Source organism: Dermacentor albipictus, chromosome 1, assembly GCF_038994185.2.
Source record: "Dermacentor albipictus isolate Rhodes 1998 colony chromosome 1, USDA_Dalb.pri_finalv2, whole genome shotgun sequence".
NCBI lineage: Eukaryota > Metazoa > Arthropoda > Arachnida > Ixodida > Ixodidae > Dermacentor > Dermacentor albipictus.
The window spans coordinates 46,214,787-46,241,014 of NC_091821.1; the positions used below are offsets into that span (position 1 = coordinate 46,214,787).

The 26,228-nt window shown below is 49.4% G+C and overlaps 1 protein-coding gene across 2 annotated transcripts; it reads right to left on the reverse strand.

The window, feature by feature from the left end:
- Positions 1-2,670: 2,670 nt before the first annotated feature.
- LOC135905964 (vitellogenin receptor Yl-like) lies at positions 2,671-23,880 on the reverse strand. Of its 2 annotated transcripts, none has more exons than XM_070541354.1 (31): positions 23,724-23,880; positions 23,282-23,407; positions 22,421-22,813; positions 21,347-21,463; positions 20,551-20,898; positions 17,184-17,355; positions 16,670-17,067; positions 16,495-16,614; positions 14,783-14,999; positions 14,420-14,602; positions 13,797-13,997; positions 13,190-13,401; positions 12,885-13,010; positions 12,364-12,480; positions 12,191-12,307; positions 11,733-11,966; positions 10,648-10,767; positions 10,324-10,455; positions 7,473-7,625; positions 7,206-7,325; positions 6,779-6,898; positions 6,586-6,711; positions 6,370-6,530; positions 5,415-5,638; positions 5,066-5,278; positions 4,698-4,894; positions 4,452-4,574; positions 4,163-4,268; positions 3,788-3,949; positions 3,267-3,429; positions 2,671-2,966 (listed from the first exon to the last, which is right to left on the reverse strand). In XM_070541354.1, exons 1-31 carry the CDS (start codon positions 23,770-23,772, stop codon positions 2,823-2,825), a joined length of 5,394 nt encoding a protein of 1,797 aa, XP_070397455.1. In that variant the 5' UTR covers positions 23,773-23,880; the 3' UTR covers positions 2,671-2,822. The 2 variants fall into 2 exon arrangements, with proteins under 2 accessions (XP_070397455.1, XP_065293188.1); XM_065437116.1 differs by having other exon boundaries at positions 3,267-3,425; positions 3,784-3,949.
- Positions 23,881-26,228: the final 2,348 nt, after the last annotated feature.

Here is a 26,228-nt window from a genome sequence, read left to right on the forward strand (position 1 = left end):
GGATGTCCTGCATTCGCCGCGCATTGTTTTGCGATTCCTCATTGGCGACTGCAGTTACACCCCTCGAGAGGGATCGCAAAGCTGGGTGGTGCGGCAGCGCGACGCTTTGGCGAAACGTTTGTGGCGACAAGCGAGAGTGGAGATTGAAGGTGCATACGCGCACGTGAAGGGGGGGCTCAAAGGAACGATGAAAGGCGGCACAATCGGAACGAATGAGGTGGCCGTCGGCGTGCTATCTGGTAGGAAGCTTCAGGCCGTCAATCGGGCACGCGGATATAACGCGGCATACATCAACGGCGAGGCAAAAGTGTGCCCACGCGTGCGCGGTTACGGAACACGTTACTGTATGACGCTGCCCTCCAAAAAAAGGGGAAAAAAATAATAAAGGCCAGACAAGAGTAGTTGAGATCGAAGAAACAGTCTTCTTCGGCGCATTAGTGTACCATGTGGTTTGTGGTTTAGGCTGCAATACCTTCGGAACTGGCCGACATTTTCAGACTTCACTATCTCTGTAATCGACCCAGAATTATCGTTGTACAAAGCCATACTACCGGTACCGGTTTTAGGTGTGCGCACTTTGAACGAGCGCATCTGGGCTTTAATTTGGGCTTTTTGCGTTAATTATGCATTATTACCACTCCGCACATAGATCGACCTACCTGTCTCTTTTTCGTTCAAAGCTTCATTTTGACGCCTCTCTTGTTGTCCTACGTGCACCCTGCAGAAGGCCTCGAATTGTTTAATTTGACGAGACCAATGTGTCCAGACACCCAGATCTCAGGTACCCCAAATTGATCTGAATTCGCGAAAGAAGACCGCGTCTTCAAAAAAAAAAGGGGGGGGGGGGCGGAGAATGGTTTTTTCCTGGTGGTGCGGTGGTACAAGAAATGGCGTTTCCATCCAAAACAAAGAGGTGCATATATGCTTGCCATCAAACTTGGCGCACAAAAGTGTGGCGCATAATTTTGAAGATGCAAATCCGTATGCTGGTTGTATGAAGCAGTGCATACAATGATACCAATGACCAGTTTTACGTGAGAGCAGAGTCCGATGACTAACGCCAGTCCTTTCCCAGGAGAGTAGAGAGCCGCGATTTTTTTTTTTTTTTTTTTGCTAGCGTTCTGGGTCGGCGTCAGTCACGGACACGTCGCAAGGGGCGCGCTGCATGAGCTGGCTGGATAAAATTCAAGAATCGTTGCGAGCGCAAACCAGACCCGGATGCGTAAGAACGCCTCGGCCTGCACATCAAAATATTTGCCTGTCGGCGCGCTTGCTCACGGGCTGCCTAGTTGGAACCTAATGTCACCAACGCTTCTGAACAGGCGGGAAAAAGTTCCGGGGCCAGGCGGCAGCAAGGAGGATATAGGAGACACTTCTCTTTCGCAGCCATTTTCGCACCGCGAATGAAAGTACGCCATTCCCTAAAGAGTTTCCGCAGGCTACTCGAGTTCGAAACCAGGACTATCGCGAAAAGCAAAAAAAGAAAGGAGCAGGAAAGAAGCGTGAAGCCACTTTAGCGAAAAATGCGGCGTCAACAGACGACTGGCGAGAGCATGGCCGTAGTAGCGGCGGTTTGTGCGAAATCTCGGTGTAACCTGAATTCTGACGTGATGGCGAATGTTACTGGGGCGTCATAGCAATGGCGATTGCACTAATGCAGCTACTAAGTGTGTATAATAGCGATCTCGTCAAAAATAAAAATGCAGGCGTCCAGTAATACCGCCCGCGCGATTCCTACAGGATCCATAGAGTGATTCACGAGGATCACATTGTGGTGCAAATTCCTTTCGTTGCAAATCAAAACCTTCGTCCCTTCAAGGCGATCCTGCTCCCCTGTACCACTTAAATTTGACTGTCGCTTGCCGCTCCTCGTACGGTGACGCTGTGTGGCGGTTCGCCTAGTCACTGACTAACATCGCGCACATTATATTGCTGCCAAGTGACACTGGGAAACAAGAAACTTCAGGGACGTTGAAAAAAAAAGTGCATTTAAGGGAACATATTTACGTGAAGATAAGACTAAACCTGCGAACAGAAAATGAAGGCAAAAGCGAACTGCCTCTGCAACATAGCGTTTCCTTCTGTACCTGGCACACAACGGCAGGACAGAGCCTCCAGACACACTTCGAGTCTGAAACATAGATATAAGCACTCGCTCGAAAAAGATTTACACTAACAATATGACCCCCATGAGGTACATACCTGTGGCCAATGACAAGAATTTTAGCGAGATAGATTTGCGTAAGGACTCCAGAAGAAAATTTACTGAACATTCTGCTGGCACTGCGTTAGAGAGCCTACGCGCTGCGAGAGTAGGCTACCTAGCTTAAGATGCGAAGAACCGCAGGCACTTTTGTTGAAAAAAGGCAACAGGGTCTCTCGATCTACGGAAAGGGAGCGAGCTTGTTGGATATGGAGCTGGCGAGATTACTGCACGTCGTAGCAGTATAGCGCATATGATGAGAACTACGTCAAAGCTATCCGAAGCTTGGCGTATCGAAAGATGGCCTAATACATGTTCCGCCTACGATGCAGCGTACGACTGCACGCATGCGCCGAATTGCGCAGCGGAAACAGGTAGTTGAACTGCCGCATAGCCACCCGTTGAGAATATATCCCACAGGCAGTACAAGATTGCCGCCAATGGGAGAAAAGGGGAGACAAAGGAAGGTGGGTGTAAAAAATACTGCTTTTTATTTGTTAGATAAAAGCCATTTTGAACAGCAACATCTTAAAAGCTATCTGTAATTATACAGAGCACATATAAATTAAATGGCACTCATTACACAACATACAAACGGGTGACGTTCGGCCTGGGACCGCTAGTGCTTCCGGAAGAAGAAAACTTCGTTCTTCGCAGCCGAGGCTGTGGCAAGGGAGCACGTGGATTTGTCTTTTGAAGACGAAGACTGGAGAGATTCGCTGGAAGACCACCGCTTGAACTGGCCATCGGTGAGAAGCTGCGACTGAAAGAAACGGTCAAGTTAGTGCATGGACATAACATTTAGAGGTGCTGAAGCAGGCAAGGTGCCAAGTAAAACCGTGAAATTTGGCTCACTGGGAGTAGCCCCAATGTAATCGTTTCGAGAAAACACTGGAAGGATGAAAAGCGACGGATGCGCGCCTTCATTCAAGTATGCCGAGGAATGGTGAAGGGTTCGTTTATCAAGTTTGGCAATGCCTAAGACACCTTGAGTTGAGAGGTAAGGATGATACAGGAGGGCAGGCTAAAAGCACGTAATATGGACAAGCTGCCATGTGCATACTTTACGATTGGAGAACGCAGGATTGACGAAGCCAGGGGCAGGGGTCATGGCGTGGTAATCCTCATCGGCGGCAACAGGGTGCTCATCCTCTAGCAAGCCCTGCCGCTTCCTGAAGGTAGGTTTCTTAAAGCTGATTGAGAAGTCCAAGGCCGCAAGCTTCTCCCTAAGAAAGGACAGAAGAGCAGAGAATTAGGGAATCTGGGTTCAGGTTCACTAACGCGTACGAAAGCATCGAGCATGTGGAAGAAGGCAGTGACTTTTTCGGAAACGAAAGCAAGACTTAACGAGATGTGAAAGTATGGCCGGCAGACCAATAACGAAAGACCAGAACAATGTCTTACTTCTTGATAGAAGCCACTTGGCAAGTGAAGAACGCACTAGATACCGCTAAATTCAGCAATTTTGAGGAAGTTGAAACAGGATTTAGATCGACGGTAGACGAGGTTACAACTGCGCCAAGCGGAAATTCGCATTCGGAAGGAGAGCAATGATTGGCACGAGAAACATGCTGTCGGACTTGCCTGTTTCTCCGGTAGAGTACGTAGCCAAGGACAAGCAAGGCCACACACAGGATGCTGACTAGGATGGAGGCAAGCGCTGTAGAGTGGGAGCCGGACTGCTGAGGCAGCGTTGAAATAACCATGGCATCCTTGCAGGAAGGTCCATTGAAACCATTGATACACCTGCGAGAAGGTTTGCTATTCGTATATTGCGCAAATATGGGGCAAAATGGCGATGAAAAGTCCAGAATTCTGCAGACTAGCTGCAGACACAAGGGAACATAGTACGGGCATGGATGCTGGAGCAAACGTGGGGTGCACGTCTAATCGAATGGCTCAGTCGTCATGTAAAGTTTACTCGAAAGAGGTCGCGTTATGCATGATCCAGTAACTTACTTGCAGAAGTAGGAACCATTGGCGGAGATGCAGCGGCCACCGTTCAGACACACAGGATTGCAGAACTGACCAAGGACGTCGGAGCTGGTCAAATTGTAGTGCTCATCTGGGTGAGAACAGGGAAAACTTGTGACTACACGCGTTTGTTCGGCAGAAGGTGTGAACGTATTCGTAAATACACTGCAGCAGCGCAGGCTAACGACGCAGATGATTAAATTCGGGCCGGAGAGGCGAGTGCGTAGCAACGAATCCTAGGAAGTGAAGATTTCTAAGCCAAGCGAAATCTTACCGGATTCTACACAGGTGTGAGCGTCGTGTGCCAGAGAGTAGCCATGAGAGCAAGCACAAGTGTACGCACTAGGGTTCAGCAGGCAGACGTGTGCGCACTGGTTGCGTGCGCAGCGGTTTACACCTGGGTAAATATAGCAATAGGAAACCAAAATGTCGGGTTGTAAAAGTGTACAACGCAATAAGAGCATGCTGGTTATATTCTTGTTGCAGGCTAGTGGCTAATAGGAATAAGGCAAACTTGTACCACTTGGTTGGTGAACAGCATGAAGAACTTTGAGAACCGTGGCTTTGGCTGTGCCGTGATGTACAAGGCCAATGTTTGTGCCGGTGTATTTGTTGCAGGCCATCAGGGAGTCGGAGCCCCAGTCAGACCAGTACAGCCAGTCTTCGAATAGAGCGATGCTGAAAGGGCTTGACAGGCCAGCACCTCGGACCAATTTTCTGTAAGTAAGCGGAAAGCCACGTTGGAACGACGCGAAGAATTGTGCGACATGGCCGAGCTGCAGGCAACAAGTTCATGTGGGCTGTTCACTATAGCCATTGCTGCTTAAATGTACACGGTAGCAGGGCAAGTTACGGGGTTTAGAAAGGGTTACAGAACTGTCGCCTCACCGCTGTTTGCCATCGTATGTTGCACTTTCAATGACATTCTTGTTCGCGTCAGACCAATAGATGCGCTTATGAACGGCGTCAACGGTAATGGAGCAAGGCCACAATATCTTATCCGTGAGCAAGACAACTCTGGCAGTGCCATCCATGTTTGAACGCTCAATGAGGCCGTGGTCCTTGTTGACAACTTCGTGCCATACAGCCCAGAACATCAACCTGAAATAATTCAGAGGGTAGAAGTATACCATCCCCGAGCTATCGGACACGCAACACCACTTTGAAATGTGGGTAAAGTCTAGTAGGAAATAGTACAGCGTAAGCAAGGAAATAGTGGCCAGGAAGACTTACTAACCCATCGTTAGCAGAAAGTGCAAACGTGTTAAGGTGCGAGTACGTCGTATCTACGACGTCGGTGCAGTGTTTGAATGTAGGCTCGCACGCCTGGATGTGAACCCAGCCGTCGGTGAAGTAAATGTTGCCGGCGACCCAGTCGACCGCAATATGGTGGGGCTTGTGGATGTCTTCGAGAAGTGTAAACTGCTTGCCGTTACCGACGGTCATCACGTTAATGACACCCTGAAAAGTAGTGAAGCGCCAGTTCAGGCGAACAGAAGGAATGAAAGTTATGCGACAGGCAAACTGAGGACAACGAGAAGTCAATATACGGCGAAGGGTAGATCTGAGCATGCAAGGCAAGGTGGCGAGTCGCATGAAACATGCTTAAACTATATGCCCCGCTGGTATATACCCAAAAGGACAGCCAGGAAAGGGGAAAGGCAGGGAGGTTAACGAGAGGGGAAGATCCAGTTTGCTAGCATAGGCTGGGGGGGGGGTGCAGAGGGGGTAAAGCGGGGATGTAAGAAAGGGGCATATACATACAATCACAGTTGGGCACTGTTGTATACCGTCACCGCACAGTAGGAGGCTTGTACTTGGATAACTAAGTGTACTTAAGGCACTGAAAAGAGGTGCCGTCACCCAAGTATAAATAGTAGAGAGTCTTGCCACTTACAGGTGTGCTCCAAGCGTCGGAGCAACGGCAGAAAGGTGGCAGTGTAATTTTGGCACCAGAAAACGGAATGAAAGAATGCCAATGCAGTGCTGAAGTTCAGCTTTCGCGACATCAAATACATGTAGATTCCCTGCTAGTTACTGGATTAGCAGCAGCTATCCGGGATATGGCACCGGAGAATCGTCATGTCAGTTACGGGATAAAGTGCGCGAGTGATAAGGCTGCCATCGAAAGTCACAAACGTGAAGCACGTGTCCAACAGGTAAGGCATGCGAAGTACAGGAAGTGGGGGTACCTCGTCCATTTCCGTCCAGAAGATGGACTTGTCAGCGACGCGGTAGTCCATGCCATGCATATCGGAAAGAGAATCTTCAGCTAGTAAATGCTGGGCATGACCGTGCATTGAAAAGCTCCGGATCTGGTTAGGAAGCATGTAGAGCAGGAACGCTTCGCCATCTGAAAGCGCAGTGCCGATTAGGAATAAAAATCGGCGGCAACAGGCGTTACGTACATTGAACCTTGCAGTACCGGCGGTCGACACCAAGGGCGTAACCATCCGCGCATGTGCACTTGAAGCTGCCCTTAGAGTTCTGACAGAAGTGGCTGCAATGGCCTGGAGTTGCACATTCGTCGATGTCTGGAAGAGAGTTTCCCAAGAGGATTAGGTCAGTGCCGCGTTGGGACAAAAACAGCGCCTAACCTACCATCGCAGGATTTTTGGTCCGAGTTCAGGCGGTAGCCGGGTTGACAGGAACAAATCGGACCAGATGGAGATTCCCGGCAGATGTGCGCGCAGCCTCCATTAGCGGTGCCGCAATGTTTCACTGCAAGTATTAGCACAGCACGCAGGCGTTGCATGTGAACGCAGTGGCGACTTGAAGAGCAGCGGACACAGAAAACCAACATTGACCAAGATGCTCAAGTCTATTCGACTGCAGCCTGAAGAGCGAGTCGTAAAGCAGTAGGTGCTACAGAAATGAGCGCGCCATGCCGTTACGAATCGCCGGCCTCCGGCTTAATGCACATAAACGACGAAGTCACTTGCGCAGCGGAATGGGGCATGTATCAGAGCCTGGAGCTAGCAGTGTTCCAGATAAGTGAAAGCTGTTGAGAGAAGTAATGGAACTGTACCGCAATGGCTGCCTTCATCCGAGAAATCGGCGCAATCTGTGCGTCCGTCGCAGACACGGGTCCAGGCGATGCATTCGTGGGAACCGCACTGGAATTCGTTGCCCCAGCAAGCAGCTACAGCTGTAGAAAATGCAAGACGAGTTAGACTACATAGGAATGGAATGGTAGCAGGCTCATGTGAGGGAGTGGTAGCAATACGGCAAGCAAGAGACAACGACACCTTTGGAGTATTTCACATTGCAAACGAGGTGCGAGAATAGCACTCACTTGTTGCGGCAACTTGCGTGGTGGGGTGACACCGAGGAAGGAGTTCATCCATGCCGTCGCCGCAGTCGTCGTCACCGTCGCAGAGCCAGCTTTGCAGAATGCAGCGCTTCGTTCCAGTGCAGAAGAACTCCGCTGATTGGCATATGGGCGCAGCTGTGAAAATACAATACCGAGAAGTCTGCAAGGTGTGCATGAAGGCATGCAAGGCCACGCAGAGGGAGCGGGAAATGGAAGTTTCGCTAGGACTCGAGTGGACGAAGCGGCTCGCGTGCGCCCACCCGATGAAGCTTAAAGGGCCCCTGAAACGGTTCGGACAAATTTTGTAGACGCGTAGGGTACAGCTTAAGTAGAACATTCGCACCACAATTTAAGTGAAGCGTTACGTATTAATGGAGCTACAAGTGAATAGACGTTACCCTCCTCCCCAGCCACGATTTTCTTCCTCAACCCGTTCGCCGAGCGAGCGGGGCTAAGCTCCGCCTTCACTGGTCCTGCGTCACGATGCGACGTCACATCGTCCACTTCCGGTTGTTTTGAAGCCTGCCCCCCGCCCGCCCGCGCGAAACCTCGCCGCTAGCCGCTTGGCCGTCGACCGAGAGCTAGCAAAGCAGCGTGCGTTGCGAGCATTCTGTCGTAGCGCCGAACGTGTCTGGTATTCCGTTAACCACAGGCAAGCTGGTCATTTCGGCAAATGGCTGGAGGCATAAACTCAAGCTGATGAAGGAACTTTGGCGGAGACGTACGTGAGCGGCCCGATTGGTCTGCACGGTCCAGACACTTGTTGGCGCAGCGCTTAACCAGCCAAACAAAGCGCTAATATTGCTCTAACCAAGTGTAAAACATTTTAAACATTTATAAAAACAACGTGTTGATTACACTCCTGCGAAAAATACGCTTCGTTGCTGCTACTGTGTATGGTTGAGTTATCTGCCACCAGGTGGCTGCACCGTGCAGACCATTCACATTTGCCCTTGTGCTCATCTCGGCTCATCCCGTTACGGCACAGTCAAGCGGCCAGACCCTGTCCCCTTGCGCTTATGTTTGCCCTAATACGGGACTCTCGAAACGCTATTGCGTTAGTAATCTTCCGGTGTAAAGTGACTGCCACAAACGCGCATATCCTGGCGCTGATCGTATGGCGGCAGTCCGATGCGCAGCAGCCAGTTCGCCCGTACGCTGCCTTGCAGAGGGACACGATGTCGCAGCTTGACATATTGCCAGTCGCTACGTTTGCAGTCCATAAGGCAACAATGTCGAATCAGTGCATATAATAATAATAGCTAATAGCTCAGCTGGAGCAGTGGTTATTCCCGCAGAGTCTGTCACCCTCAAGTTCAAGACGTCTCACGTAACATCATCGACGGCTGCAGAACTCGCAGCTATCCGTGCTGCTTTAGAGTTTATTTGTCACAAATCGTCACAGTCATGGTCCCTCTTATGTGACTCGAAGGCAGCTCTCCAGTGTCTGGTGTCCCCTTTCAACCACGGACCAAATAAGCAACTAGTGGCAGACATCGGACTACTCCACCATCAAGCAATCAACAAAGGGTACAACGTCATCTACCAGTGGATACCGGGTCATTGCGGAATTGCGGGCAATCATCATGCGGATGATGCCGCCCGATCGGCCCACGACGGTGCCCGCGTTGTACCACTACCACTGTCACGAACAGACGCAGCCACAAGTCTTCGCTCCCTCGCCCGCGAGCTTACGCAGAATCTGTGGAACACCAGTGAGTTCACGAACGAACGTCTCCACAGATTGGATCCATGCCTGCAACTCCGGCTACCACCAGGGTTACCACGAGCAGAAGCAACACTTCTGTGCCGCCTGTGGCTCGGCGTCGCTTTCACGAACTCCTATTCATTCCGCATCGGAATGGCCGACAGCCCTACTTGCGGCACCTGCGACTGCGAGGAGACGATTCAGCACCTCCTTTGTGACTGTCCCAGCTACAAAGTGCCAAGAACAGTGCTCGTAACCGCGCTCGAAAAACTGGACAATCGCCCCTTTACAGAGGAGAAGGCTCTAGGACACTGGTCCAGACGGGCTTCAGCATTCAAGGCCTTAAAGGCTTTGCTGAAGTATCTAAGGACTTGCGAATTGTGCGATCGCCTTTGAGTGTTGTACCGCGTAGTATCGCGGTACTGCGTGAATTTCCTTAATTTTTTTTCTCCTCTTCTTTCTCCTTTTATTCCCTTTACCCCTTTCCCCAGCACAGGGTAGCCAGCCAGTACTTACACTGGCTAACCTCCCTGTCTTTCCTCCTCTTTGTCTCTCTCTCGAATCAGTGCCGTGACCGCGGAGCTCTCGTCGAAATGGAGTACGTTGTAACACAAGCAGACGACACTTCGAGTGCCGGAAGTACTTAAGTGTACTGAAAAATGCTTGTGCATTCTCTTAATGCTACTTTTTATAAGAACAAATTAACTAACATTCAAACTATTACGAAGATCATTTGTTTACCATAAAGTTGGAAAAATTATCGATCACGCACCCTGGTCAGCCAATCGGATAGCTCGCCCCACTGACGTCATATGGGTTATTTCGGTCATATGGGTAGGGGCGGCTTAAAATTCCGCCGAGTAGTGCGCTGCGACCGGCAGCGATGTGCATTTTGAAAACCTGATAATAAATTACACGCTTTACGCAGAGCACTTAGATGTGTCAATTAATGATCAGAAGGACCTACTCTAACGACTCGGTACGTTTGTAGAAAATCGTCAAAAGCGTTTCAGGGTCCCTTTTAACAAGTTTACTTCACAGTAACCGCAACCTTGCTGACAATGTTGCGTGCTCGAGTTGACGCTGTTATGTAGAAGAGAAACTGGGGCATAAGGAAAAGCTTACAGCAGTTGCGCTCGTCCCTGCCGTTGTGGCAGTCGACGTAGCCGTCACACATGTCGTGGGCGTAGATGCAATGGCCATCACCACAGTCGACCATGCCCGTGGGACACTTCGATCGGTTGACCTTTGCGTAATCTGAGATGGGTAGAACAAATGGGCGAAGCATTGAGGATGCAGGTGAAATGATGCACGAAAAAAAGCAGTGTCGCCATGCTATTACCTGCCTAATGGACTACCTTGAACGGCAACGAGACATCGTCGTTTGATTAAAGTTCATGGATGCATATTTGGTCCCGAGCATTACAACGAAAGAGCGGGCAGGCTCACCACAGCCAACTTCGTCGGAGGAGTCCTCACAGTCGTCGTCGTGATCGCAGCGAAGCCTCTTGTCCAGGCACTGGCCGTTGGTGCAGCGGAAATCGTCCACCAAGCAGGTGAGGGTTTCGGCTGCAGGGAAAGTGATGCAGCAATGGTGGTAAAGGTGATGAAAGTAGTGAGCGAAGCATGGGCGAGGAGGTAGGAATCTGGTGTGGAAGAATAGCTTTAGAAACGTGCGAGCGCAACGAACTTTGTCATGGAAATTGTTCCAGGAAATACATGCGACCACCGAGAGGTATTGAAGGAAACTTTCGAATGGTGGTGGTAATGCTGGTTTTATCTAAAAAGCGAGGTGGACAAGATTGACGAACTTGAAGGCGGGGCATGGACGAGTTCAGTAGAACCGGTTGCAATCCAGACATGCCGATGTTCGAAAGAATGGCCTGGTATATGCGATTTTTGTCAAGTGGAAACGCTCAATCGGAATGAGCGGAGTAGCAAACGACAATTCAGGGCACGCGTTGGACATACACAAATGAAGGAATGGTGTACTGAAGTCATGGAATTTACAATACCTGCTGCTGGTGACTTGCATATGGTTCAGGACTAGATACGTTTGCAATACTTAACAGTGCTACAAGGTAAACTTTTGGCAGAGTTAAGGGCAGACCTCAAAAGAGGTACGATTCTTGAAGCACATCTTCACCGTCGTAATGCTCAATGTGGATCGGCTTCTGTTTAGGAACTGCAATATGCACTGCGAAGTGCATGAAATAGGTAGTCGATGCGTTACCAGAACAGCGCGATTTGAGACTGGTAAGTTGAGCTTCCGGTAAACATGCCTAGTTAGAGCTGTGCTCCGCGCCGTTTAAAAATGATGCGACAGAAGGAAGGAGGAAAACCAAAGGCAGGGATGGTGATCAGAAACTTACGCCGAGGGATGGATCAAGGCAAGGGATAGAAAGACTAAAGGGGAGGAACGACGCGGTGAGCTCGCGCACGCACGAGGAAGACCGGACTAAGTACGCACATGGGGTTATTAGTATGCTAAATGCCCGTAGGTGTAACATGCAACCACAATTAGATTCACTCACTGCAGTTTTTTTCGTCCGAGGAATCGGTACAGTCTGCATGGCCATCGCAAGTCCAGTCATGCGGAATGCACTGGCCATTGGCGCAGCGGTCGTGACCGCTGGGACAGCGGACACCGCTGCAGTTCAGCTCGTCGTCACCATCGGGGCAGTCTTCAGATCCATCACAGCGCCAGTAGAGAGGGACACAGACTCCGCTGCGGCAGGTGTACTGGTGGGTAGCGCAGGTCTGCCGGGCTACGAAAAGAGGCCTGCTTTGCAATATGTGCAAGCACGTTGACGTTCGAAATGTGACGTGCGCTGCATTATTTAAGATTAGCGCCATTGATTCGCTGGTGCCAGTGGTCACATTCTGCGTGACCAGTGGCGCTGCTGGAAGCCTGGCATACGACTTCCGTATACGATAATATTTGATTTAACAGTGGCGCTAAGGCTTCACGGAAGAAAGAAGCGATTCTCACTGCAGTTCTTTTCGTCGGAGAGATCGCCACAGTCGTTGTAGCCATCACAGTGCCATTCCTTTTCAATGCAGCGGCCGTTGGAGCAGGTGAAGTCACTGGAGGGACACGTGGCTGGGCCTGCGTGAAGGAGTATGGTAGTCTAATGGGAAGGACCTAAATATCTGAAGCAGTACCGCAAGATGCTTCGTCCGCATTGTCGGAGCAGTCCTTGTGACCGTCGCACCAGTAGGTGGCGGCGATGCAACGGCCAGCGCATGGGAGCTCGTGCGGACGGCAGGTGCCGTTTTCAACTGAAACAGGCGGGAAAAGGGGGACTGAACTGGTATGACGTGAGCAAGGCATCAGTGTCGCTATTGGAGAAAGATGCGAGTCCTCGGTTTAGCGTCGTAACTATTTGAGTTTACGTTCATTCCTTGGGTAACTGTACGGTTGATCGGCATGCACACCCGAATGTTTGGCTTGTTCCCCTCGTTCGGTATATATTTATGGATGCGTGGGACAATAAAATCTACAGTTGAAAGCACAAGATTCATGCGTTGCTGTTTACGTCCTCATGCAATCGCGCCGAGATCCTATCATAGAATCTGAATCAACTGGCCCGCCAACGTGTTTTAAGTAAGCAGTGCAAGAAATTTTTTAGTGCAGTGCAAATTTGTAGTGTAGTGCGTTTGTCGTGCAAGAAATTCAAAAGAACCTCGACAGGTGGTGGTGTCAGCGTTGAGGGCCAGTCCAGGTGGACAGAAGCAAGAACGGTCCGAAGTGCGAACAGGTAGGCAGGTGTGGGAGCAACCGCCATTGCTTTGGCCACATGGACCGGGCGCTGCAAGACGAGAAAAGGTACGGTAACGACCTTTAGCGGGCATGAAGGGACCGGAGAACCTGAAGGCATGCAGGAAAGGCGGGGGGCAAGGAATGCTAGTGCGAGGGCATGACGAGCAGTTGAAGTGTGCTATGATAACAAATAGGCGCGTGAAGAGGGTGCAAAGTCTTAATACTTGCCGAACGGTGGAACTTGAGATGCGATGATCACACGCCTCGAATAGGTGCCGTTCCGCTTAGAAGGCAGCGGAACGTGACGACGAAGGTTGGGCTGGACAGACAGATCCATGTACTCGAGGGAGGCGTGGTCACGGGATATCCAGTGGATTTCATTATGCGCGGCAGACACAGAAGAGATGTGCGCTTTCACTTGTTGAACGATGAACGGGGTCCTGAAATGAAAAGAAATTGCAACTAAGAATGCCGAAAGGCATGCGTTAGTGATGGGAGGTGCTCCAAGTGGGCAATTACGGAGAAATGGGTAAATGCGGGAAGTGGCGGTGATGCACTGTAAAAAAAGCTAGGTGTTAAGTTCACGATTGCAACGCATGCATTAAAACAATGGAATGGTTCCCCTATTAGGTAATGGAAGTGCATAGATAGCGGCGACGTACTAGCTGCAGCTTTTGAAGCTCGAATAGCCCACCTGGGCGTGCAGGAGTAACGAATTGGGGGACTTAAGGAATGAAGGCGAAAATAGGTTATAGAACTGACGTGTCAGCCGCACTTGAGACTGCGAGAGTTTCATCGCGTAAACGTGCTGCAAGAAGTGGTTGAAAATGCTTACGCAGAGAACAAGTTGCGAAGTTCTAAGGATTCGATGGTTCCACGAGTGGCGTCAGCCCAGACGAGCTTCCGAGCTACAAGATCGACGCTGAGGGAGACTGGAAGAAGTAGAGTGGCTAGGGGAAGAATCCGGGGGCTTTGGCCATCCATCGTGTACGAGGTAATTGTCGGTGCATCGCCGGCGCTCAGCACGAAAAGTATGCTGTAAAGAAACAAGTGAATATGCAGAATTGTGTAGTCCTGGAGCGCGATGTGCTGGCGAGACGTAGCAGCAGCACCAAGCTTGCGGTGGTGTATCCCTTTGCTTATTACAGCAATGGGTATAAGGAATTAAGTTAAGGTGTTTGATGTGCCAATGGCACCCTCCGATTACAAGGAACGTGGGATTAATGGTGACCGCCTGGGGTTCCTTAACGGGCAGCTACAGGGAAGTAAACGGATATGATATTTCGCCACCACCTAAATGTGGCCGCCGTGGCCGGGATGTGATCCCGCGACCTCGCACTTAGCAGCGCAATACCAAAGCCACTAAGCAACCATGGCGGTTGCATGGGTACAAGCAAGCTATTGTATAGGTGGATTGCGTTATGTCTACGTGAGAAACTAAAGAGTCCAAAGGCTTACCCAGCGAAAGGGTAAAGAGCAACACCAACTGGTCGGCGGAGGTCGTCCCGGATGATGGCATGACCGGAACCATTAGCACGGCACACTTCGAGCGTGTATTTGTCAGCGTCCACCCAGTAGAGAAGTTGATGAGCCACGTCGAAATCCATGCCGAAGACTGAGCCAATGTGATCATGCACGGTCCTGCAAATGAAAGGAATGAAGCGGAACTAGATGCTGTAGCAGTCCATGGCGAGAACTGATGAAAGGAAGCGAAGATTTTAATGCCGAAACATCGTGCAGTAGGCAACGAGCCTCTGAGGTCCACCGATACGATGTGCCCTCCATGCAACAAGCATAAGCACGTCACACGTTAACGCCTACCATTGATCGAAAGTGTTGACGTTGATTGCAGACAGGATTTCGTGGCGATTGTCACTGTAGTGGAGCGTTTGGTTGGACCAGTCAAAGGCCAAGGCACTGATCATTCCCAAGTTGGAAAACGGCAACGCTACGGGGAGAGGAGGGCCGACCCTGTCGAGATCAATTTTGTAGAGCAAGTCCTCTTCAGCTACGATGACGAAACGGAAGTCCTTGGTAACTGAAAAGAGATGCGTGCAATTTAACGCGAGAGCAAGAATCGCGACAGGAGTGCGATAGTCATGCGAGTGTGGCATCAGTCGTGGGAATGATATAAGGGCGGCGCGAGTGAGGTTACCAAGCCCAATAGATGTCAAGCATGCCAATGATTGACGCCTAAGCCGCGGTTATGGCGGCCAGGCATAATCTAGACCGATAGAAAAGGGCCGTAACCCTGCGAGGGTCAAGGACTTAAATATACGGCGCCGCGAACGAAGTCCGAAATAGCCGATGCCGTATATTTACGGCACCATCTGTTCGTTTGAAAAGCGCACCAATTTCCCCACTTTTTCTGTCATGTGCTGCCACTACGTGGTACTCCAGAGAATCTTGCGCGCCTGCCTCTGTTTGCGTTGGACAGTTGTAGCGCTAGTTCGCTCCCGCTAGTACCGCTCGCGCATTGGCGCGCGGGTGGCTGTTTGGGCTTTGTTCCGCGGGCGGTTTCGGCTTCTTGCGGTTGCAACTGATGGCTGTCTAGTGAATAAGCGCTCAAAGGGCAACCGCTTGTTTATCGCTCGTTGAGTGCTCACGGAGGTGCGCACAGGAACGATGCCGCCGTGCATGCGTGTGCGTTGCTTTTTTCACTCGCGAAAACCAATTGCCTCTGGTTGTCGAGAAGATGAGTAACGGAAGTTTGTCACACGTTTTGCTGTTTTTTTGAAGGCCACAAAACCAGTTTTCTTGAGTGCGCGCACCTATGCAGTTCGATTACGGTATGGACGTACATATTAGTCTAAGAGCGGGAACATTTGAGTCTTGCAAATGCTCACACGAGCATATTTCGCAAAGCCGTGAACCGTAACACTGCATCAAAATTTCAATTCCTGCAAGTTTGCTTTCCCTTGTTTTACTGCTATTCATGAATGAAAAGTACATATACCAACGCAAAATATTTTTTCACCCTTTACGGTCACCCTAGAATGGCAAGTTTCTTTTTTCGATAAAATCTTAAGCAGAATTGGAATATGCGATAAAAATAGACCCTGGGCGGTCGCATATCGCGCAAGAAAGACCGTTAAGGGGGTAAGAAAGCACAAGACAAAGACATTGTGCATTTGTATTCTAGCCACTACGACAGTTAATATGCGAGACAAGTACAAGTCAAGAACAAACAGATACAGTGCACTTAATAAAACGCACGCGCTTCTCGTGCATTGCTAGTTGGGTGCTCACCAGCACACGAAAGGGAAGCGAGGCGGAGTGTCGCACGATAAAAACTAGCCACATGAATTGTACGCGGCCGCCATTCAACGGAGTTCAACCGTGCACAGGGAAGTCAAGATATGTCTGGAAATAGTGCGCTAGGTCCACCAGTGGCATCAGCAAGTGTGCGCGTTGTCCGATAAAGAATGACGTCAACGGTTGCAAGTTGCAAATAGAGCAGGAAAGGCTAAATGCTAGATATTTCAAAGGGAACGTCGGCGCGAGAAATAGCGGCGGTGAAGCGAGCAGCAAACCTGTGCAAGAACGCTTGTCTGCCGACAGCTTGTATCCAAGGCGGCACAGGCAGGTGTAGGAGTCCCCGGAGAGCACGCAAATGTGATCACAGGGGTTGGCCCAGCAAGGATTATGGATGGCTAAGGAAGAGAAAGGGTTAGATAAAGCGGGAAACTAGAAAAATAAAGTATATACCTCGGAGGCGTAGGACTGGATGGTAAACGTGAACACCCATGATGTGGTTGCCATTTTCACGCAGAACGCGATGGTGGTGCTTGCCGGTGCGCTTGTTGCTAGAGTCGAGGGAGTAGGATGCCCAGTCGCTCCAGTAAACGGTGTCCTCGAAAATGGCAAGGGCAAAAGGGTGGAAGACATCTTCATCCATGACGACAGCGCGTCTCAGGGTGGCTAGTTCGAGATATTCCAGCCTGGAGAGCTTGGCGTCGCACCAGTAGAGACGGTTGGTGGTGTGATCCAATGTAAGGCCGTTAGGCCAACCAAGATCGGTCGATACCAATTGCGCGACGTTGGTGCCGTCCATATTCGAATGCATGACTGCCGGCTGCGCGCCCCAGTCTGTCCAGTACATGGTCCTGCATGATTAACAGAAAAATAGGGGGCGAGGAATGGAAACAGGTGAAGCGGTTGTGTTGAGCCACGTGATTAACAGAAAGAAACTGATGGGCAGAATTTGGTACAAATTGCATACTTTTGCGTCGGGTTTACGATGATCGCACGAGGGGAATCTATGGAATCCGTAATGAGGGCGCTGCAAGATAGTCCATCTGTAGTGCATACAAGGATGCGCTTGACGAGAGAGTCCGTGATGTAGAGGTTATTTGTAACCCAGTCCAAAGAAAGATCTTCCAGTAGAGTTTTTTCTGAAAATATGGAAAGGTAAATGCCGATTAAGACGAGAGAACCGAATTTTACACGAGTATGGTGGTGCGATTAGAAAGAAGTAGCATAGTTCACGTAAGTAGCAGGTAAACGCAGCAAAGAGCTAGTAACTGGATTCGTAGGCTGGTAGGACACTGACGAGACATCGGAATAAGGTGAAAATAAGGCAGTTAGAAGCAAGCTTACGAAGCGAAGTTCCGCACTCGAACTGAAGGGAAACAGGCAGGCGACGGTAACGTTAGCATACGCGGTGGGCGAATCGAGTACCGCTGTGAAAAGCTTGCATCCTTTCGGTTGGATTTTGTCCCCGAACAATCGTTATCCGTCTTGCCCGCATTTCCTTTCGTTAAGGCTGCGAGCCCGGTAGTTCCTAGTTACGAACGGCTTGCGCGTTATCAGCGTGACGCAGCATTCTCGACAGGAAAGTATCGAGCACCAAGTTTAAGGGAGGAAACGCAGACAAGGCAGAAGACGTTTGGGGCCAAGATAAGCTCCAAAGCGTGTAATTTATTAGAGTTCGGTGTAGACTCTGCACTGCTATATGAGCGCGCGTAAGAAATATGCTAGAGCTATGCGTCATCCGATGTATCGAGTGCGGTCTGGGGCTGCGACAGAAACATGAAGCTGGCGTGGTAATTTCACCACCGAAGTTGAAATCAACGTCTTGGGGCAAAAAAGCGTCGTCACATATTCGTAAAACGCAAACAGTGTTAGGAGTGCGTAGACCACGCCATTGTGGGGATACCGGCACAAATGCTGTGCAAGAACACATACGGCGGCAGACAAACCGACGGCTCTCGGAAAGTAACGCTTTTTCGAGTTGCGCAGCAGGAAACCGATGTAGGCCGTCATTGAATAACGGCCACAGAGTAAATAAATACCCTAGAGGGAAATGTGGCGCTAGTGTCAACGTGGGTTCTCCGGAGCGTCACTTCAACCAACACGGGAAGCACAGGCTTCGGATTTACTGCAATCGCGGCGTTTCCTTGCGGCGCAGTAAACGAAGCTATGTTCAAATATGATCGCGTAAAATCGAACCTTATTTCTACAGTATCTTATGGAATGCACAACACGTTACATAAACTTTGTACGACTTTGAGAGCGAAGCACGGTTTACTGTGGCGTACACCAGGGTGTGCATCCTCGTGTAATCCTGTTCACAATTTAACGCCAGAGAATAATGATTTTTATATGAGCAATAACAACCGTGCATGCAATTTCGTAAAAATAAGCTAATTTCGTGGAAATAACTTTGTATGGGGCATTAAGTGTTGCAACCTTGAGAGGAATGGTACAAATGCCTGCTACGACACCGGCTTGCTGCGAACGCACGACTTCCCGCAGACGACAGGCACTTGCGAACACTCGCTCTTTCCAAAGAGCTGCGTCGGCTGTCACAATTGCTGAACGTCGTCAAGTACGTATAAACACATCTGCACTGCTAGCAGGGATGCTGGAGGTCGCCTATGATTATGCTCGAATTTATTTGAAGTTGACGTACCGCTACCGAAGCGTTACGGTGTGGCTTTGCACTTGCCCATATTGAGACACTAGACTACAGCAACCTTTCCTACCACGAGTTTGTTCTCAAAGCCCTAAAACACGCATTTGAATGACCTCATAAACAAGCAATGCACAATGAAGCCCTCAAAAATTTGATTGTCAAGCCACTAGAAGTACAACTGTTTATGTGCTGAATAAGTAGTGCCTTCTTTCTCCTATTCTGAAGTTCCATAAAGCACATAACGCTACAGCGCCAACATAACACTTAAAACCAAGGTCCAAAGGGTCAAAACTTGCTTCAACGTTTACGATTCCGTCGCTTTCTCGTCAGGGCATCGACACCACACCGCGACATGAACAGCGTCCCAGCCGCTTGCTCGAAGTGGCGATAGCGCGCTGGGCAACAGAACAAAGGCGGAGTGCTTCGCGGTGCACCGTCGCACTGCAGGTTATAGCTATTGCGCTTAAAATGAAACCAAAGCTGCCAAAAAATATGTTTAGATTAATTTAACAGTCAATAGAATGCCAATCCGTAGCCTGCAATTCCTATTCCCATGGTTGGACGATCGTAAAAACGTTATGGGGTTTTACGTGCCAAACCAAGAATATGGCCTATATTCTTGGTTTTTTCATTTGTTTATTTTGGATGAGAAATGTTATTGTTACACCTTGTGTTATGATTATGTCTTTCTCACCCCCGTGTTTCTTTTTTTTTTGAACAGTTGCGATACCGTTGTGCCTATCATTGTTTTTTTATCCTTATTGGTTAGAGATGATTTCTACTATGACCTGTTAGAGCACATCTTTTTCTTCATTTGCTTCGCATGGTTCGCGATGCGCACTATTGTGTAAAGGACATATCTAAACAATGATGTACTACCTTTGTGCTCGCTAACGCCGCGCAAACGCCAATGCGGGGGCCTGCGGCTTCGTCAAGCTGTCCATGTGGCAGCTTTTTCTGCATGCTCCTCGCGTCATGTACTGATGCAAATAATCATTGTCATTGTCCAAACCACTTTGATTATGAGGCACGCCGTAGTGGGGGACTCCGGAAATTTCGCCCACCTGGGGATCTTTAATGTGCACCTAAATCTAAGTACACGGGTGTTTTCGCATTTCACCCCCATCGAAATACGGCCGCCATGGCCGGGATTCGATCCCGGGACCTCGTGCTCGGCAGCCCAACACCATAGGCACTGAGCAACCACGGCGGGTGGTTGAACGATCGTAGAGTTAACCTTTAGTCATTCTAATAGGCAACTATGATAATAGCATTCGGAGGAATGACGTCGGTTTTTAAGCATGACTGAAGATGAAGTGCTGCTCAGTTTGATTCGTAGACAAGAGTATTGCGCGAATGCCCCGCGGCAAGTTTTAAGTACAATGGAAACGGGGAGAAAATTTATGCACGCACTATATACATCGGAAACTTAGTGCGACGATTACGATTGACGATTACGTTACTTACGAGCTACGGTGGTAGCTTCGCTTTTAGACCCAGAACGCATACCCGCAGCGTACTGCGAAGCTTAAGGAGACAAAGGGGTACGGGGCCCTTAACGTTAGGTGCGCCTATGAAGCGGTTGAAAATAGAGTATGTGAACTAGCAAGGAGGGAGACAGTATCACGGGGCGCTAATGACCAAGAGTGCTACAGATGGTAAATCGACTTACCGGCACTGAAGAGAGTTTTTAAGCCCGAACCATCAAGGCGGCAGGAATAAATGGACGACTTCTGTGTAGAGACATCGGTCCAATACACACGACGCTGGTCGCTGTCAAACTCCACGCCGACGGCCTGAGCCTCAGCCGGGTGGATTTCGAAATAACGGTTGGATCGAAGCCAGAGGCCACGAATTTCCTTTGTGTTTGAGTAGAGGAGAAGCGGCTCAGGATCCCGTGCCTTGCAGAAGCTTTTGTCGGCGAGCTGGTAGCCCTCGAGACAGTGACAGGAGTAAGACCCAGGAGAGTTCGTGCAACCGTGACTGCAGACGTACGGTTCTTCAGCGCATTCGTCGACATCTGGAAGCAGTGGGTAAAGATTCAATAATTGCTGGCGGTGGAATAGTAACCGATGCTCGCAACGGGGAGCGTAGGAGTCGCGCGAGAACACGTCTTTAAAAGCATTAACAAGATGCGGAAACTAGTGGACGTCCATGAGTGCGCGATGGTCTTTTAGCGGAATTAAAAGACAATCAAGGAAAGCAAGTTCAATGTAGTCCGTTGGAAGACTCTGGGGGCGAACATAGGCCGCGACGGTAGTCCACAAAACGTGGCGCGTACACAGTTGGGAATGGTGCATTCGTAGGGAACGAACCTCTAAGCAGTCGCCATAGCGGCGTGGAACGAAGGCCCATGCACACCGATCATTGCGCGCGACCGTGAATAGCGAGAAGTGCCATCACGGCAAAGTTGCGAGTTCACCACGCAGCGAATTAGCAAAAGTACATAGGTCTAATGATTGAAGTACCTGCACAAGAGATGTGGTCTGCCATGAGGCGGAAACCAGTGTTGCAGTAACACGTAGAACCGTTGGTGGCGACGAAGCACCCTTGGCTGCATTTTTTCTGGCTGCACTCGTTGACCTCTGCAAAGGTACGAAAGGAAATCCATGAAGTCAGTGTCACTTGCAGCAGGAATGTCAAACACCGTTACAAGCATGAGGAAGACATGATAGCAGCTTGATTTGAGCCAGAGGAAGCCCACGGCTACAGTATCATGTCAAAGAAATTCACCGGCTTGCGAGACGCGTTTCACGGCAGAAGGCCGAAAGCGTAGTGCTGGCCAGTTTGGTTTTGTCTTGTTTAATGCGAAAGTCATTACAGGCCCCATGATACGAAAATGCGGCGTAGAACGCGACGTAACCGAATAATGGTGCGAAAAATAGCCGACGGCAGGTGAGAACAGGTCAAGGAGAGAATTTGACGCGTCTCCGGCAGGTTCCCATAAACGAAGTAAACTAATGCATCAGATTAGCTCGGCGATTTGGCGTGGTTCCACCTAGCAAATCTGCGTGAAAATGACGAGCTGGAGAAACGACAAACGCGGCAAACACGAGCGTACGTGTTATTTCTGTCTAGCGCACCTATGCAATTTCCCCGCACTTTTTGTAGAAGAAACGAATGCCGTTGAATAGAACATTGGGTAAATTTAGATCTGGGTGGAAATCGAACCGAGACATCCGGGGTGCAAGACGAGCACGCTTCCCGACGCCACGGCGGCTCCGATCGACTAAGTACGCCTCATGCGCGCTGCATTACGCACTTCGCGTCGCAATTGTTAGGAGTAACGCCACGTCATGTCTGTAAAATAACCATTTGACGACCAATTGAACGCCGCTGAGCGATCCTTCCAATTATGAACTCGAGGGCAAGCGAGCGCGTTGAGACGCTTGGCGCGAGTTCATTTGGCCTTACCGAGGCGCAGTTGAGACTTAGACGAGAGCTTGCGCGGACAAACTGGCAGAATTGTCAGCAAGAGGGGGCTATCAAGATTTCGTATTGCCACACGTTAGCAGTTTTGTGTGCCGATTGTTTTTACTCACTGCAGAACGCCCCTTCGTCAGCGCCGTCGCCACAATCCTTCCGGCCGTCGCACACCTTAGAAGGAAGAAGGCACTGTCCGTCCAGGCACGGGAAGCGACCCTGGTCGACGTCGCAACGAGGCGCTGCCGTGGTGGTGGAGGAGTTTGTAGCAGCATGACAGTTCAATTCATCGGAAGCATCTGCACAGTCTTCCGTTTCATCGCAGTGCCAATGGTTAGGGATACACTCATTATTGTGACAGCGGTAGCCGGTGCAGTTGCTCGAGTGGCAGTCCACCTCGTCGGAAGAGTCGTGGCAGTCTGCTTCCCCGTCGCACACCCATATTTCTGGGACGCAGTAGCTGCCGTCGCGGCAGGCGAATTTGTCCGAGGGACATCGGTGGGCGTGGTCACCTATACGACGTGAAAGAGAGTAGGAAGAAGTTGGGCGTGTGGAACCACAGGGGCATCAGCTTTGACTAATTTACTGCGTAGCAGCCGAGAGCAGAAAATACCAGTTTCTGTGCATGCAGAAAGAAAGGCGGAGAAGGTAAAGGCAGAGCGTGGTAGTGAAGCGCGGCAGTCTTTTAAGATACGAGCGGTAACACATGGAGACCGAAACAATGGCCCGAATACGGCCGCGCAGACATGCAACAAGCGAGAAAACGCGACATCCAGAATTGTGCTGAAAAATTTTCAGACGAAAGAAGGAAAGTGCAAGCCCTTAGCTGGATGGCATGGCGCCGGAACGAGCAGTCTCCCTTCGGGAGGGCATGAGCATTTACGAACAAATTCATGCCGAAGTTGCGGGATATGTTTCGCGATATTAAAATAAAAATAAAAAACAACCAGAAAAATACGATGCAATGCAACACAGCTTACTGCATCCGGTCTCGTCCTTGTGGTTACCGCAGTCGTTCTGGCCATCACACCTCCAGAACATGGTGATACACCGGTCGTTGCCGCAGTCAAACCAGCCTTGCTGGCACTCGCAGGCTGCGTCGCCCACTGCAGCAACAGTACGACACTTAGGAGGAGCACAACGAATGAGGCACGCGAACTAGTAATGACGTCGTGCTGGAACGTGCAGCAGAAACCATTCCCGAATTACACCAATATGCATTTCCTTCGCAAAGTTCGACATCACCGATACTCGCACACATACGATTACACGATCACCAGCCAAAATATGTCCCTCTACGTTCTAGGAATACATGTTTAGCTCGAAAGCTGCGTTAAATAACGGTGAAATACACTGCGGAAGAACCAAAACGGAATGCTAGACATAGTACAGTATACTGGAGAATAAAACAGTGGCTCTCACCCAGATACAAAGCAACTGCTGCCAGCACAACGCACGCGACAGACTTCATACTGCTACCGGACCAAGTGCGCCGTAACGCTGAGCTACAAACTACGAATTCAATGGCGAAGCACGCCGGTCACGACGCCGGCGGCCAACTGAGCGGTTGCTCGCTCAAGCTTTATACTTATAACACTTCCACCGTAATCACTCGCCAATCACAGTACCATATTTAAGTGACATCATTGTTCAAGTACACGTGGCGTTCGGAACAAAATGCTTCATTCAATACTGCAGGCTTCGTCCTAGATAACCAATTATCTATGGAAGAATCAGTCGTCGCGACCGTATGCATCCTTCCTCCTTTTTTTCTATCTGTTTTTCTTTGCTTGTTTTCTGACCTGTGATCCCAACCAAAATCTCTGAGACACGATTCTTGCCGAGTAAGCTACAGCTATCCGTATACGGGTTAACGTCATGCCGCGCAGCTAATGGCTGCTAATGTCTACATATATGAACCGGAAACCGTGCATGTAAATCTTCTTGGCATTTTATGGGGCTTTTATTTGGCGCTGTTTGTTGTGTGCCTCTTGGGGGTCTTACGGATGTGATAGGTTCGTTTAGATGCGCTTTTTTGAGCCCTGAGTAATTGACCATATACTGGCGTTCAGACTTATATACAGGGTGTCGTATGTGCCCGCCAGTCATAATATGCCATTTGAGACGCTTAATTGTGTAAACTTCGTTGTCGATAAGGCAGAAGAGAGTATACCTTCACCGCCGATTTGCTATCTTTGTTGATAGCAGTTCATTTACTATAGCGTGAGTTCATTTACCAGTTCGACAAAAAATTATTATATTCGGGGGTTTTGCGTTCCAAAACCACAATCTGATTCTGAGGCGCGCCGCAGAATAGAACTCCGAGGGTTCTTTAGCGTGCACCTTAATCTAAGTGCATGCCCGTTTTTGCATTTGGCTCCCGTCGAAATGCAGCCGTCGCGACCGGAATCGAAGCCGCTACTTTGAGTCTGTCAGCACAACGCCAAAGCCACTGCACGAGCTATATAGCGCGGCGGGTGTTCATTTACCAATTCTGTATCGCGTCTTGCTCGTGCGACCAAAACCAGACGGCATCATTTTCTGTCGCTAACGCTTGCTTCCACACTTATGTCAATAAAAGAAAGCGAGACTCATGAGAGTTTCGTTAACTTATTATTTTGTGCTGTCATGTACAGACATTAGAGACGCAACTTCACTTCACTTTATTACCTTAAAAACCCCATTAGAGGGGTATTACATAAGGGGTGGTTAATAAAATAAACATTAGAAACAGGCGTTCATTTTGAGATATGGGTGACAACAGCTTCAGTAAAGGCAGATGGGCTTGTAATGGCTGCGATGTCGTGTGGAAGGCCGTTCCAGTCCCTTGATGCTCGAATAAAAAATGATGCTTGAAAAGTGGTGGTCCGGGCACGTGCGCGTGCAACTTGAAGCGGATGACCGGTGCGATGAGATATGTATGAAGGGGGCGTGATGTACGGTGGGTGATTTAGGGAGCTGAAAAAAAATGAGCGGAAGAGAGAGAGGGTGGCAACCTGTCGACGGAAAGAAAGCGTTTCCAAGCCAGATTGCGCTTTCATCGATGAAATGCTGATATCGTATGAAGATTGAATGAACCTATCGTAGCGCGATTTTGCACAGCCTCAAGTGCATTTATGATATAAATCTGATGCGGATTCCAGATGGGAGATGCATATTCAAGTTTCGATCTTACAAATGATTTATAGGCCAACACTTTTACTTGTTGTGGGGTATGACGCAGATGTCGTCTAAGAAATCCCAGTGATCTATTAGCAGCTGAGATGATGTTAGTGCAAGCGCCAGGACAGATCACAAGGTAGGATGACACCGAGGTATTTGAATGATTGGACTGATTCTATTGGAACATCAGCAATTCAATAGGTAAATGTGTGGGGGTTACGGCTGCGAGTGAAGGACACGAGTTTATATTTGTTAGGATTTAGGTTCATCAGCCAGCGATTACACCGTTCTTGTACAGTATTGAGATCGTTCTGGATGAGTGTGTGGTCAGATGTGTTAGTAACATTGCGGTATATTACGCAATCATCTGCAAACATCCGAATGTTACATAATACATGCGTTGGTAGATCGTTAATGTAAATTAAAAAAAGAAGTCCCAAGACGGATCCCTGGGGGACGCCTGATGTTACGGGGAGTCTGCTAGAATAATGGTTATTAACACAAACAAACTGAGAGCGGTTAATCAAGAATGCTTCTATCCATTTTAGTACGTCGGGGTGTAAATTTAACTGAGACAATTTTAGCAGCAAACGTTTATGGGGAACTGTGTCAAATGCTTTTGCAAAATCCAGGAATAGCGTGCTCACCAACGTTTATGTTCCCAAAGTTCCTGCGTGGTGCTTGTCGCAAAAAAAAAAATGACATAGTGTATGAGTTTGGCGACACTCGTGTTAACTACGGCTTATTTTAATACTTCTGCTACAC

What these genes read in the sequence shown, in the direction of transcription:
- LOC135905964 (XM_070541354.1), bottom strand. Translation starts at nt 23,772, where the DNA reads ATGAAGTCTGTCGCGTGCGTTGTGCTGGCAGCAGTTGCTTTGTATCTG. An exon ending in AGCAGTTGCTTTGTATCTGG is followed by an intron (nt 23,408 to 23,723) that starts GTGAGAGCCACT and finishes CTGTTGCTGCAG; the next exon opens with TGGGCGACGCAGCCTGCGAG. An exon ending in CTTCGCAACTTGTTCTCTGC is followed by an intron (nt 13,402 to 13,796) that starts GTAAGCATTTTC and finishes TTTTCATTTCAG; the next exon opens with GACCCCGTTCATCGTTCAAC.